This window comes from Mercurialis annua, linkage group LG4 (assembly GCF_937616625.2).
Source record: "Mercurialis annua linkage group LG4, ddMerAnnu1.2, whole genome shotgun sequence".
NCBI classification, from domain to species: domain Eukaryota; kingdom Viridiplantae; phylum Streptophyta; class Magnoliopsida; order Malpighiales; family Euphorbiaceae; genus Mercurialis; species Mercurialis annua.
The window spans coordinates 21,583,052-21,597,331 of NC_065573.1; the positions used below are offsets into that span (position 1 = coordinate 21,583,052).

Sequence of the window (14,280 nt, forward strand, 5' to 3'; positions counted from 1 at the left end):
TTTTAGGTCCGGGATAAACGAATAAATATTATAAGGTGGAGTTTTTTTAAGTAATTAGGCTTATGAAAGTAAGTATATAAATTATTTAAATAATGAATGAACATCTTGCTTCCACGTAGCATGTGCCGATCCAGATATAGTCCGTATTCATAATTGCTCAATAAAGCAATAACATTCACTTTCCTACTCTTGAATCTTTCTATCCTATCAAATAAATTAATAAAATGAGTTCAAATTCTGCAGCAAGCTCAGCCACCAACAGGTAACTAAAATGGCTTTTAGTTGGATTTACAAAACAAAAGAGGGTAACTGATTCTGAACATTCCTGTAATTTGTGTCTATGTCATTTTGATAAATTTATTTTATGAAATTTTATGAAATTCTTATTAAATTATGTAATATAGCTATTAGTTGTTAATTATTGATATCAAATTTTCTTATATATTTTATTACACACATAACTTACCAAAACTCAATTTAAATTTTTTATGTCAATGACTAATATTTTTTTTATTGACATGAGGTTATAGTTTAATATGATATTGATAACCAAACTACAATATAAGTTATAGTAAAGTATACCAGAATAAATTATATAAAAAGACTGTTTTAAGTGTTTTAATTATATTTTTTTTAGACTCGAAGGCAGAGTGGCTGTAATAACCGGTGGAGCAAGCGGCATTGGCGAGTGTTGCGCGAGACAATTTGTGAAACAAGGAGCCAAAGTAGTGATCGCCGATATCCAAGATGAACTTGGCCAATCTCTTTGTAAACAAATCGGTTCAGACGAAACAATCTCTTATATCCACTGTGATGTCACGTCTGATTCGGATGTCCAAAACGCTGTCGATTTGGCGGTCTCCAAGTACGGAAAGCTAGATATCATGTTCAGCAACGCTGGCATTATGGGGAAGTCAGACGGCACCATTTTAGCGACAGATAATGAAGATTTCAGAACCGTTCTTAATGTTAATACGTTTGGTTCTTTCTTGGCGGCCAAACACGCCGCCAGAGTGATGATTCCTGCGAAAAAAGGCTGCATTCTGTTTACTTCAAGTGTCGCTGCCGTAACCTGTTTGAAGACTCCGCATCCATATGTTGTATCGAAACATGCAGTGATTGGCTTGGCAAAAAACTTGTGTGTAGAATTAGGGCAATATGGGATAAGGGTGAACTGTATCTCCCCGTTCGCAGTTGTAACTCCATTAGCGAAGACAGCGTTGGGATTAATGGAGACGGAGAAGGAGAAAATCGAAGAATTGGTGTCGGAATCAGCAAATTTGAAAGGGGTGATGTTGGAAGCAGAAGATATAGCAGAGGCAGCTATTTATTTGGTAAGTGATGAATCTAAATATGTGAGTGGATTGAATCTGGTGGTTGATGGCGGTTTTAGTCTCACCAATCCTTCATTTGAGATAGCTATGAAAAACTTTCATGCTTCTTGAGCTTTGTGAGTAAGTGTAAGTAATTTATGGTAATCAGACGTTGTAATTCCATGCTTTTGTGCTGCTTGTTTTCAAATAAATTTGGTTGCCTCAATGAATTAGCAAGTTAGCTTTTTTTTAACCAATGGGAGTTGGTCCAAGTGGTAAGCGATTTGATATCGCTTAAGCAAGGTATCGGATTCGAGTCCTTGTGAATGCAGAAAATTTTCACTGGCAGACTTACCCACCATGTCAGATGCACAATGCGGGTCAGATTCGGATTACTCAGGACGAAACCTTAAAAACCGAATGGGCTTACCAAAGAGAAAAAGTTAGATTTTTTTGATTCTAGATATAACTGATACCTTTACCTTGTACTTATTTCTAGTTCTACCTTTATTGGGGCTAAATATTTTTGTAGTTTTTTTTTCTGAGATAAAAGAATAAACAAGGCAAAAAAATTACAATCCAGATGAAACTAGCAAAAAAAACTTTAACCACCTTGAGCTAGATATATTATTTTTAATTTGAATGTCTTTTGGTCTTCTTGAATTCTGTTAACAAGTAGCGAAACAGACAGTCTTTTGAGAAGCACCAGGGCGTTTGGTGAATTGGTTCGACTTAAGTGGCAAAATGCCCAACTTGTAAATAATGGACAATTAACATGTAAATTAACTTTGTGTGTAAATCAATATATGAATTTGGTGATTATGGACTATTTGCCCCATTTTGACAATTTGTCCTCTCAATTTGTAAGTTAATAGCTTCTTCAATTGGCGATTTGCCCCCTTAATTTGTAAGTTAATTTGTCAAAAATAGCATGCCATGTAAATGACTAAAATAGTCTCTTTTAATATTTCGATTTTCGGTTCGGCTAACCGAGCTTCAAAACCAAATCAGAACTGAAAATCGTGATTTCTATTAATTTTATACCAAATTACTCAATATTAACCACATTTTTCTTCGGTTCGGTTTTTTTAGTTTGGTTCGATTTATTTTTTCGGTTCGATTCGATTTTTGCTCACCTCGAGAGACACATCGCCTTTTTTTCATTTGAAGAGGTATTCAAACTTTTTGTTTTTTTAGATGCTTCTTGAAATTGTTTGTTGCAAAATGTTAGGTTGAAAATCAACAAGGGTAGGAATGTTTTGTTTCGGTTGGATAATTAGGTTTTTTTTTTTTTACCGAAAAGATTATATTTCATTACGAAAACATCGACTACAAAAGTCTCGACTCTAGCCACACCATATGTGCTAGAGTATTACCACAAAAATCTACATCTCTAAGGGATTTTTTGGCTAGATAATCAGCCACCCAATTGCCAGAACGTCTAATGAAATTAAACGAAACTAGACTCAAACTTTGACATAAGACTCTACAATCCTGTAATACAACTTCACAAGCTGCGTCTACAGTAGTTTTACCCGACATTGCCTCGATATCGCTTTCGCATCGCCTTCAAACACCACACTCTGGATTTGTAGCCTTTGGGCTAGCAGAATGGCTTCACGAAACACAAACGCTTCCACCAGCGCAGGAGAGCTAACATGACTGAACCGGCGGGCAAAAGATGCTAAAGGTCTGCCCAGCGAATTTCTCACCACACAGGCCCCCGCCCCTGAGTTTGACCCTTTATGAAATGCCCCGTCGAAATTAATTTTGAGCGAAGTAGACGGGGGAGGTTGCCATTGGGCCTCCAGAATAACTGCTCTTTCATTTCGTTGTTCCAAAGCCAGTGCTTCGGTACACTCTTGGAACAATTTATTCGCAGTTTGGAGGACCTGCATAGGATCACTATCCTCGTTTCTGAACGTTAAATTGTTTCTCGCCAGCCAAAGTGCCCAGGTTATCCAAGCAGCTTTAGAGAGAATGGAGTCCAACTCTTCCATGCTTAACTGGAGAGCAAGGAGTTGCTGCCAGAGGGCTTGAAATGAAGTATATGAGCTGTCCTGTAAAACATGAATAATGGGAGACCCTAACCAAACTGATTCAGCAAAGGGACATGAGCAAAAAACATGATTTACTGATTCAGAAGCACAACAGCGAGGGCAGAGGGCAGAGACTGTGGGGATCCTTTTAGATATATTGCTATTAACCGCTAGACCATTGTTGATAGCCTTCCACAAAAAACATTTCAGATTAGGAGGGACCTTCATCTTCCACAGGACCTTCCATTTTACTGTTTCAGCATTCGGTTGGTTGACAACCCCGAAGTTCAATTGACCGCCTGCATTGTCAGCGAAGGATAAATGATAAGCCGATTTCACTAAAAAAAACTCCTGACTTGGTATGATCCCAAATCAGTTTATCTTGGGCTCTAGTAATACTCATAGGCATAGAAAGAATGGCCTTAGCATCCTCTGGAGTAAAAATGGAGGTAATAAGCTCTTCATTCCAAGTTTTCGAATTTTCCTTAACCAAATCAGAAACCGTTCTAATAGTAGATGGTATTGAGGTTTGAGGAGAGACTCTGAAGGGGTATACTCCAGGGAGCCATGGATCATTTAATACAAAAATTTGTTCGCCCGATCGGGGTTGCCATCGAATGCCCCTCGTAAGCACTGTTCGCCCCTTCAAAATACTATGCCAAGCCCATGAACTATTAGAGTGCGATTTTGCACTGATAAAAGATTCATGAGGAAAATATTTCCCTTTGAAGACTCTACTTATAAGTGACTCAGGTTGATTAATGAATCGCCAACCTTGCTTTGCTAACAACGCTAAATTGAAATTTCAAGATCTCGAAAACCCATTCCGCCCTTTTCCTTTGGTTGGCACATTCTAGACCAAGAAACCCAATGCATTCGACGTTCGGTACGTTTTCGACCCCACCAAAAATTCGAGATGATCGAATTAATTTCCTTATGGATTCCTTTAGGTAAGAGGAAACAAGACATAGTGAATACCGGTACGGCTAGGGCGATACTTTTGATAAGAATTTCTCGGCCTCCATTTGACAATAGGCTGCCTTGCCATCCATTGACTTTGTGTCTCACTTTACAAGTAATTTCTTTGAAAGTCTCCATTTTAGACTTGTTAACAAGAGCCGGTAACCCCAAATATTTATCTTGCCCTCCATAGTTATGAACTTGTAAATCAAACAAGAGCTGTTGCCGAACCAAAAGAGGAGTATTTCGGCTGAAGAGAATCGATGATTTTTCTCTATTGATCTCTTGTCCCGAGGCTTCATAATACAAGGATAAAATATTGGTAATCACCTGAGCTTGTTGCGATGTGGCTTGAAAAAAGAGGAGCGAATCATCGGCGAAAAGGAGGTGGGAGATTTGTGGGCTGCGTCTAGCGATCCTGACTCCCGATATGCTATTTTCTATTTCTGCCTGAAGAAGCAGCGAGGAGAAACTCTCCGCACAAATTAAAAACAGGAACGGCGATAAGGGATCGCCTTGGCGAAGCCCTCGGGTCGGCTTGATGAAACCATGGGAGCTTCCGTTGAACGTGACTGAGTATGTGACTGAGGAGATGCAGCACATTATCCATCGAATCCACTTATTATGAAAACCCATTTTACGCATCACCCGTTTGACGAAATTCCACTCTATCCTCTCATATGCTTTACTCATATCTAATTTAAGAGCTAGCTCAAACTTATATTTACCTTTTCGAGTCTTAAGGTGATGCGTCACTTCGTGGGCTAACAAAATGTTGTCCGAGATGTTCCGGCCTTTGACGAAAGCACTTTGATGCTCACTGATAATCTCGCTCATATGTGGCTGCAAACGGTTTGTTAGAACTCTCGCTATGATTTTATAGAAAACGGGGCAAAGGCTTATGGGTCGAAGGGCAGCCATGTTTGTTGGGTTCTTAACTTTCGGAATAAGTGTGATGGTGGTATGGTTCAAAGCGGTTGGAATGGTAGCGCCGTCAAAAAAAGCTTTCACAGCTGAACAAACATCCGCCTTCACCGTTTCCCAATTAGTTTGAAAAAAACACCCCGTCATCCCATCTTGTCCCGGCGATTTATTCGGGTGAATGTCAAACATTGCCTTGCGGATTTCCAAATCAGAAATAGCTCTGACGAGGCTTTGGTTGATCCTTGGGGTTACTCGCCCATGAACATTCCTAACAGCTTCTGTAATCCTCGTCGGGTTGGATGTTTTGTAGATTTCCTTGAAATACCCAACAGCAATAGCCACCATTTGCATCTGAGTTGTACACATAGTTCCATCTTTATCCTGAAGCTGCTTTATGCTATTGGTCCGCCTCCTTTCAACAACTTTTGAGTGGAAATACGAAGTATTTCGGTCGCCCAAGCGGAGCCAATTGATACGGGATTTCTGATACCAAAATTGCTCTTCACGAAGGACTTCTTTAGAGAGATCAGCCTCTAGCGCCTTGATTTCGTTCGCAAAAATGGCAAACCCTTTTGAGTGGAGATCAGTAATCTGGTCATGGAGAGATTTCATGAGAAGTCTGGCATTTGATATTTTGGATTTGGACCAGCCAAACAAAGTGTTTCGGCAAATTTTAATCTTAGATTGGATAAGATTCATCTCCTTATTGTTGTTGTTATATCTTGAATCCAATGGCAGTTCTGCATTCCAGGCTTCGGTTATAATCCTTTTTGCTTCAGGATTAGTGCCCCATCGGTGATCGAAGATGAACCGGCTACGACTCTTATGGGTCAAAGGAGATGTATCCAGAATAAGAGGCCGATGATCGGAACCCAATTCCTGCAGGTGGGAAATGGTGCTATTGGGAAAAGTATTCAGCCATTCGGAATTAGCCACACACCGATCCAATCTCATCTGGATGTTTTCTGAACCACCCCGCCTATTATTCCAGGTAAACAGCGCTCCAGAAAAACCCAAATCTTGCATCTTAGCATCACAAAGAAATTTTTGGAAATTCTCCATACGATTCAAGCTGTAAGGGAGACCTCCAATTTTCTCTTCTCTGCTGCTAATGCAGTTAAAATCACCACCAATAACAATGCCTCCAGATAGACCATTAATGTAATTGACAATAAAATTAAATTGTTGCAAACGGTCGTAGGAGGAAACGCTTAGATAAACTTAAAGTTCCAGGTTACATTGTTATCCTCACTAACTACCATACAATGAAGGAAAAAATGCTGAAAACAAACTAAACTAACACTACATGTGGAATTCCAAGTGAGCGCTATGCCACCCGAGAGGCCAAAGGATCAACGCATTTGAACTCTCTAAAGCCGCATTTTCGGAAAATCAGTTCCACTTTTTCGGTCCTATTCTTAGTTTCGACAAGAAAAATTAAACTCGGAGAATGGGATTTCACAATCCCTTGAAGGTTATGAACTGTCAGAGGGTTCCCCACACCCTGACAATTCCACACAAGGGTCTTCATATATCCTTTTGGGGCCCACTCTGGCTGGCGCCCTCCACCGGTTTGGATAATGGGAGTAAACACTTCTTTTTGACCATTTGGATGTCCATCTCTTCACCCTTACGCTTGAGTAAAACTTCATTGTTTTCCTTCGCAGCACTTGAATAGTAGTGGTTTCATCTCTGTTGGAAAGAGGAATAGAGCCACTAATCACAGAGTTTTGAGATTGAAGATTCTGTCTAGCCAGAACTTTCAGCCTATGCCGGACTGGGAGCTGCCCTAGACTTGGTCCATCACGGGCCGTGGAAGATTTATCAGTAAGAGAGTCAGAGATGGGAGTTTGAATAAAGATGGTATTAGGGTTTGGTTTACGTGGGGATGCATGGGCTACATGGGTATTAGTCTTCTTACTAGCAGCAGTATTAGGAATGGGGTTAAAAGGATAAGCTTCATGACTTATTTCAAGAGAAGTTAGGGGGGAGGAACCACGTCTGGCTCTCAGATTGCTAGCAGAAGGATTTGGGATTAGTTCCTCATGGTCAGTAGTGATGATAGGGAGCTGTTTACGTGGAGAAGCATGGAGTGTATGATTTGCAAGTGCTTTGGTGGGAGCATAAGCAAGGTTGGGGATTTTTGGTATCACTAGGTGTAGTAGCCCTAATTCCTCCAGAACTTGCCTGTTGCACATAATGGATTCTTTCGTTGGATCAGCTTTGATCTTAGGACTTGCAGAAAAGAGGAATGGGTCAAGCTGGATTTTCCTATAATTTGCTGGGTTCCTAATCACGGGCTCTGAACCAGCGAGCTGCTTCTCCATCTCACAAACCTTAATTAAACCTGATTGGTGGCTTTTGCTGTTGTCTTGATTGAAGAGATTACCTTGGGGAACCCCCAAACTGAGAGAGGAAAGGTTTAGGGTTTCCTTTTGAACCTTATCAACAGATGTGCCTACTCCTGGGTGAAAGAGACTGATTGGGTCACTTTTGTTTGATAGTACGTCGGTTTTGTTTAACACATAAAAGGAGCTTTCCTTCTGTTTCCCCAGTTTCTTGCCTTCAGACATCCTACAATTAGGGGTAAGGGAGTGGTTGACTTGCTTTCCTTTGTCTAGTCGCCCCTCTAGCTGCATTGGGTCTGCTGCCACAAGCCTGTTGGGTCCACTGATTACCTGAGCTTCTTTTGCAACATGTTTGGTACTTCTGTCTATCCAATGGTCAAGAGCCAAAAGACCTCTACCCGGAACGGCATGAGGAGCCTGATCTACCCTAGGGTTTCTGGCCGCCGTGGAAGGCCCACCGGACATGGACCAACTTCCTATTGAGATACCATTCGCTGAGTTGGGCAAACCCCCATTCCTGTTGCTCAGTGTAAGGTTTCTGGCTGTAATGAATCCTTTCTTGAAACCCACTCTCATCTCCGATCCAAAAGCGACTTCATCGGAGTCATCATTTACAGCAACCACCATTTTGCAAGAGTAAGTTGCATGACCGATTATGCCACAGCGAAAACATATGTCGGGCATCCGCTCATACATGAAGTTTACCCATTTGGTCTGCCCATTCTTATCAGGAATGTAGAACCCTTTCCTCAAAGGCTTCTTAACGTCGATCATAACTTTCAGACGTAAAGTTCCCCATCCTCCACCTTTTCCATTGTCGTCGCATTCTGAGGAAATGAATCCCTCGAATAATTTCCCTATTTCTCTTGCGTTCTTCACATTAATTTGGTTTGGCGGTAGACCCATGGCATGAATCCAGAATGGAGATAGAGAGAAATCAATGGTGTCGATTGCCTCATCCTCTGGCCACTGCTGCAGAACCAAGAGGTGGTTGGTAATGCACCATGGTCTGCCAGCCCAGACCTTTTCATAATCTTCCTCTAGGTTGAATGAGAATATGTATATCCCATCTCTATCCTTGGATATGTTGAACCTCTCGATAGTTCTCCAAGACTTAGTTAGAACTTCATGAACAACAGCATCATGAAAAGCTTTCTTTCCTGCAAACTGTCCCACCAGGACAAATCTGTTTTCTAGTTTTTCTTGAGTGAGATGCAGTAGTGGTTCAGAGACATTGAGATTAGCTGTATGCATAGTGAGATCTGTAATGCTGATTGGTTGTTGTTGGGTCATAATGAGGGGAGAGTAATGGCCAGAAAGAGATTTAAAAAAACGGGTTTTGAGAGGGATGATGGAATAATTGCTAGAATGTAAAAGCAGCTAAGGGAGATAAACGTGTAGAGTGATAAACGTGTAGAGTATTATAAATGGAGTTTGGGTTTTGAAATGATAGTTTTTCTCAAGAAGAGAGCAAAGGGATAAACCCTAGAGAGCCTTTAATCTCCTGTAGGTGTAAACTTGGATAATTAGGTTACTGGGGCTGGTTCAGGAATCCTTTCCCCGTCCCTTGAATCTTTCGAGACAAAAAAACACTCAATCTGAGACATTTTTAGAGCTGGTTTCATTTGAAGAAGTATTTCTATTATTGGTAGTAAAGGAAAAAATGCGTATTATTGAATGTTAAAAGTTCTGCTGTTTGTCCAAAGTATCTGAGGTTGCGTCCCTTTGTTGCAGATTTTATGAGAACGTTTCAACCACTGACATATCCATATCATCCAGCTCATATTTCACATATTTATCATCAATATTAGTACTTTTTAACAATTATTCAAAAACGCACTAATTTTTTTTTCCTCAAAGAAAACGTACTGATTTTTAAATGCATGTACATTAGGGATGTCATTGTAATAAAATAAATTGTGTATTGAATCTAACTTTAAAATAAATTCCCACATAATTACATTTATGATTATAATCTAAACGAGAGAGAAGGACAAATATATTTGTAATAGTGTTTTTTTATTTTATCAAACATAGATATTAATTAAAAAAATTATAAAAATAATTAAGAAAGACAAATTATTATTTTTATCAATAAATTGCTTTTGATAACATGTAACACTAATTAATTTAGAATACTAAGATAATGTTTAATAAATTATTATTTTAATTAATATTGATTAATTTTTGACTTTAAAATTTAATTATTAGTTAAAAATTAAACTATTAAAATAACTATTAAAAAGTAAAAATAAAACTATTCTATTATCTTAAGAAATTAATAATTACGTGTCTTAATAACAGGATTTTGTATTTAATGTCCTTTTATTTTAATTAGGAAAAAGAGTCAGTTAAACCCTTAATTTGGTCATTGAATTAAGAGTTAATTACACCAAAAACACTTTACACCTTATCACGAAAATAACATGACCTTTCAAACGTGGCAAATAAAGGCACAACCTTTCATTTATGTTCAAATTCAACATTTGCACATTTTTCGGTGGAATTTTGCTGACTTGGACACTTGATGGGTGTGGTGCGTGTCCTACCACGTCAGCGAAAACGCTCCTAGTGTTGAAATTGCAACAAAATAAAAGATGATGTCTTTGTTTGCCACGTATTAAAGTCATGTTATTTTCGTGAAATGGTATAAAGGTCATAATTTTGGGTGTAATTAACCCTTGAATTAAAGTAGGCACTTAACATTCGGAAAGGTGCAATTAAACGCCTAATCTTAGTAAATCGTATCATATAAGCTTCCGTTCTTAACACCGAGCCAACCTTTGTCAATTTTTGTCAGTGTAAACTCATTAATTGCCAACGTGAATTGCCAGCATGGACTCGATAACCTTTTTCGTTTTAGTTAAGCCGCTAATGTTGGGCAATAAGGTCAAGTGGACCCTTAATATTCGGAAGGGTATATACCTAAACCCTAGCGTCAGAAAAGTGAAAAATCTTTAATTTTTATAAAATTATTTTAAAGTAAGAAGTATCATAAAACCACACTTTATAAAAACGTCCGCTCATATTTTTAGTATCCATCGATTTTGACACCATATAATTATGGTTATGTTGGACACGCCTTTATTTTTTCTCTTAAAAAAAATAATGTAAAGCTTCTATATTAATAGTAGTAGTATTTAATTTTTTGAAATTACTAATATTTCTTTATCATAAAATTAAACCAAATAGTATTTTGCATATATATATTGTATAAACCATTTGGTATCTCATCGTCATATTCATACAAATTAATCCGGATTCGATCAGTAAGGCGCATGAGCGTACCAACCATTATATTTAAATTATTCTTAATCTATTAAAACAACTTTCCAATTTTAAACCATTAAAGTGTTTAAGCAGGCTTCCCATCATTTTCACGTGGAGAAGACAGACAATCATGCACATTATTTAATGGTTGCTGCTCCAACCCACTTTATGGTACTAGTAGTAGTAGTGTTTGTGTTCCTATATATACATATTTTGCAACATTAATCGAAGCAAATAAACAACAATTTAAAGTATTAGTTTTTTTTACTTATTTACAAGATCAATCAAGATGAGCTCAAGTTCTTCCCAGAGGTAACTACATTGTAGCTAGATATGTTGCACGAAAATTTATTGAATTTTACATTTCAGCATTTCGTTTCCGTTTTTGTAAATGTTTTTGAAATTTTTAATCTATTTAATCATTTCTCATTTTAATAGTTCGTTTCAATTTTTCATTTACATTAATAATTTATTTTTGGCAGGCTAGAAGGAAAGGTGGCGGTGATTACAGGCGGAGCTAGCGGAATGGGCGAGTCGAGTGCGAGGTTGTTCATTAAACATGGAGCCAAGGTTGTGATTGCGGATATCCAAGATGATCTCGGGCACTCTCTCTGCAAGGAACTCGGCGGAGATGAACTTTTATCCTATGTCCATTGTGATGTGACAAATGATTCCGATGTCCAAAACGCAGTAGATTTCGCTGTGTCAAAGTACGGAAAGCTCGATATCATGTTCAGCAATGCTGGAATCGCAGGCAACGTATATCCAAGCATTGTAGAAACCGAAAATGAAGATTTCAAAAGAGTATTTGATATTAACGTGTTTGGCGCTTTCTTAGCCGCCAAACACGCCGCGAGGGTTATGATTCCTGCCAGGAAAGGAACTATTCTCTTCACTTGTAGCTATCTTTCAGTTTCTTGCTTTAATGCTATAACACCTTATGTTGCATCAAAACATGCTATTCTTGGCTTGACCAAGAATCTTGCTGTGGAATTAGGGCAACATGGAATCCGAGTCAACTGCGTTTCGCCATTCGTGGTAATAACGCCGATGATGAGGAAAGCTATGGGCGTGCCTGAGATCGAGAAGGAGAGACTTCAAGAACTGGTTTCGACATCCGCGAATCTGAAGAATGTTATGCTGGATGCTGAAGATATAGCTGAATCTGCAGTTTATTTGGTGAGTGATGAGTCTAAGTATGTGAGTGGGATGAATCTGGTTGTTGATGGTGGCTTTACTCTCACCAATCCTTCATTTGAGACAGCAATGAAAAACTTTCATGCTTCTTGAGCTAGCTAGAGTGGAGTGGCAGTGTCAAGAAATTATGTATGGGTAATAATTTGTGTGGTGTGTCTGAAATAATCATGTGCATTCTGCAACTTTGGAAGCATTGCTTGGGTTTCAATTCAATTATTTGGCTTGTTTTTAGCAAGTTTGATTAAATGATCTTATAGATCATTTGTAATTTATTGATATTTCTTATCTACTTCTATCTTTATTGTGTCACTCTTCTTGACATGCATGATTGATCTATCTTTTCGCTTTTTAAATTATATACTTTTATGTGTCATACCGGTTTTAAACCTATTGCTAAATTTATAAATTTATATATATATAATATTTTTTTAAAAAAATTGAATATTTTTTATTTAAATATTTTATGACAAATTATTTTATAGTTGACGGAAATATTTTTTTTTAAAATAAATTATTATGAGACCCCTCACATATGTCATAATTCACGTTTTAATTCCTCTTATTTGAAAATCAGACGATATGATCCCTCACTTTTGTTTCCGTTAATAATTTAGTTCTTCCGTTTATTTTTTATATTAGTCAACTGAGTTAAATGATTAAAGGATTTAGGAGTGAATTACTTTTTGAACATGAGGAAAGAAATCGTTGATAGAAAAAAAAAATAAAGGATGAAATTGTTAAAAGAAATAAAAGTGGAGCATCATATAGTTTCATTAACTCAGTTGACTAACACTAATAATGGATGTAAGGACTAAACCATTGACAGAAATAAAAAGGTCTAATTACTTAAAAAAACCTCACCTTGTAATATTTTTTCGTTTATACCATGACCTAAGAAAAAGTTCATTTATACCCTTTTTTTGATTTTTCATTTTCAACTCTACCCTAAAGCACTAAATTGAACTTTTTTTATTTAGAAAAAGCTTAAAATAATCGTTCATTTTTTTAACTTATTTGTATTTTTTCAAATAAAAAAAAAAGATGATATAACACTTTTATTTAATTATTTTTAATGTTTTCATCCTTTAATTAATTAAATTGCCAAAAAATAAAATTTTGGGGTACAATTGAAAACGAAAAATCAAAAAAGGGTACAAATGAACTTTTTCCTAGGTCAGGGTATAAACGAAAAATTGTTTCAAGGTGTGGGTTTTTTAAGTAATTAGGCCACATAAAAATGAGTGACTATATCATTTAATTTTTAAATAAAAAAACGATCGTGTTAATTGTAATATATGTAGGTAGGGCTGTACAGTTATTTTATAACCCACCCAAACCAAAAATATAAACCCAAACCAAACTGAATTTTTTAATTTAAACATAAACCAATGGATTATTGGCCAGACATAACTCAAGTAAATTATATCTTGGGTTATAATGGGTTACATTTGTACATCAATTTTGGAGAACCTGCATTACTTCTTCCCGTCTTTGCCTTTTTCTTCCAAATGTAGATGGATTATTAACAAGTTAGTTCCTATATAAATTTATTATTACTAAAACCAGTCATAGAAGTTTAATATTTTATTATTAAATCCATACATATGTAATTTTAATATTAGTATTTATTATATATTTTAATCTTAATTCTCTGCTAGTGATACTTTATTATGATTGTGATTGTTATTATTAGGCTTAATCACCAAAAAGAACCCCGACCTTTTAGCCTCTTTTCAAATGCACCCTGACGTTGCAATTTTTTCAGTTGCACCCTAATTCGCACCTTTGGTTTTCAATTCCACCCTCAAGTACTAAATTGATCTCTTTTTCATTTGAAAAAAGGTAAAATAATTCATCCATTTTTAACTTTTTATGTGGAAAAAAGTTCAAACAAGTACTTTATAAGGGGTTTTATAAATTTTTCCCAAGTGAAAAAAGTCCAATTTGATTTTGAGGGTGGAATTGAAACCCAAAGGTGCGAATTAGGGTGCAACTGATAAAATTGCAACGTCAGGGTGCAACTGAAAAGGGGATAAAAGGTGAGGGTGTTTTTGGTGATTAAGCCTTATTATTATTATCCTTATTATTTATTTTAACTTGCTGCCTACAAGTATTTGATAATCAAATTTAATACCCTTTTCAAAAGCAAAAAATATAATATTGTTAAATATTTATTTATTATTTTACATATTTAAGCAACATTTAAGTTTATTTGACTCCAAAAATCAC

The 14,280-nt window shown here is 36.9% G+C and overlaps 2 protein-coding genes across 2 annotated transcripts; both read left to right on the plus strand.

Annotated features, from left to right (window-relative positions):
• Window positions 1–153: 153 nt before the first annotated feature.
• Window positions 154–1,895, plus strand: LOC126676569 (short chain aldehyde dehydrogenase 1-like). The gene is made up of 2 exons (XM_050370798.2): window positions 154–262; window positions 638–1,895. The coding sequence occupies exons 1-2, from the start codon at window positions 225–227 to the stop codon at window positions 1,443–1,445; spliced, it is 846 nt and encodes a 281-aa protein (XP_050226755.1). The 5' UTR covers window positions 154–224; the 3' UTR covers window positions 1,446–1,895.
• Window positions 1,896–11,046: 9,151 nt separating this feature from the next.
• On the plus strand, window positions 11,047–12,360 carry LOC126679229 (short chain aldehyde dehydrogenase 1-like). The gene is made up of 2 exons (XM_050374214.2): window positions 11,047–11,166; window positions 11,337–12,360. The coding sequence occupies exons 1-2, from the start codon at window positions 11,144–11,146 to the stop codon at window positions 12,142–12,144; spliced, it is 831 nt and encodes a 276-aa protein (XP_050230171.1). The 5' UTR covers window positions 11,047–11,143; the 3' UTR covers window positions 12,145–12,360.
• The last annotated feature ends 1,920 nt before the right edge of the window (window positions 12,361–14,280 follow it).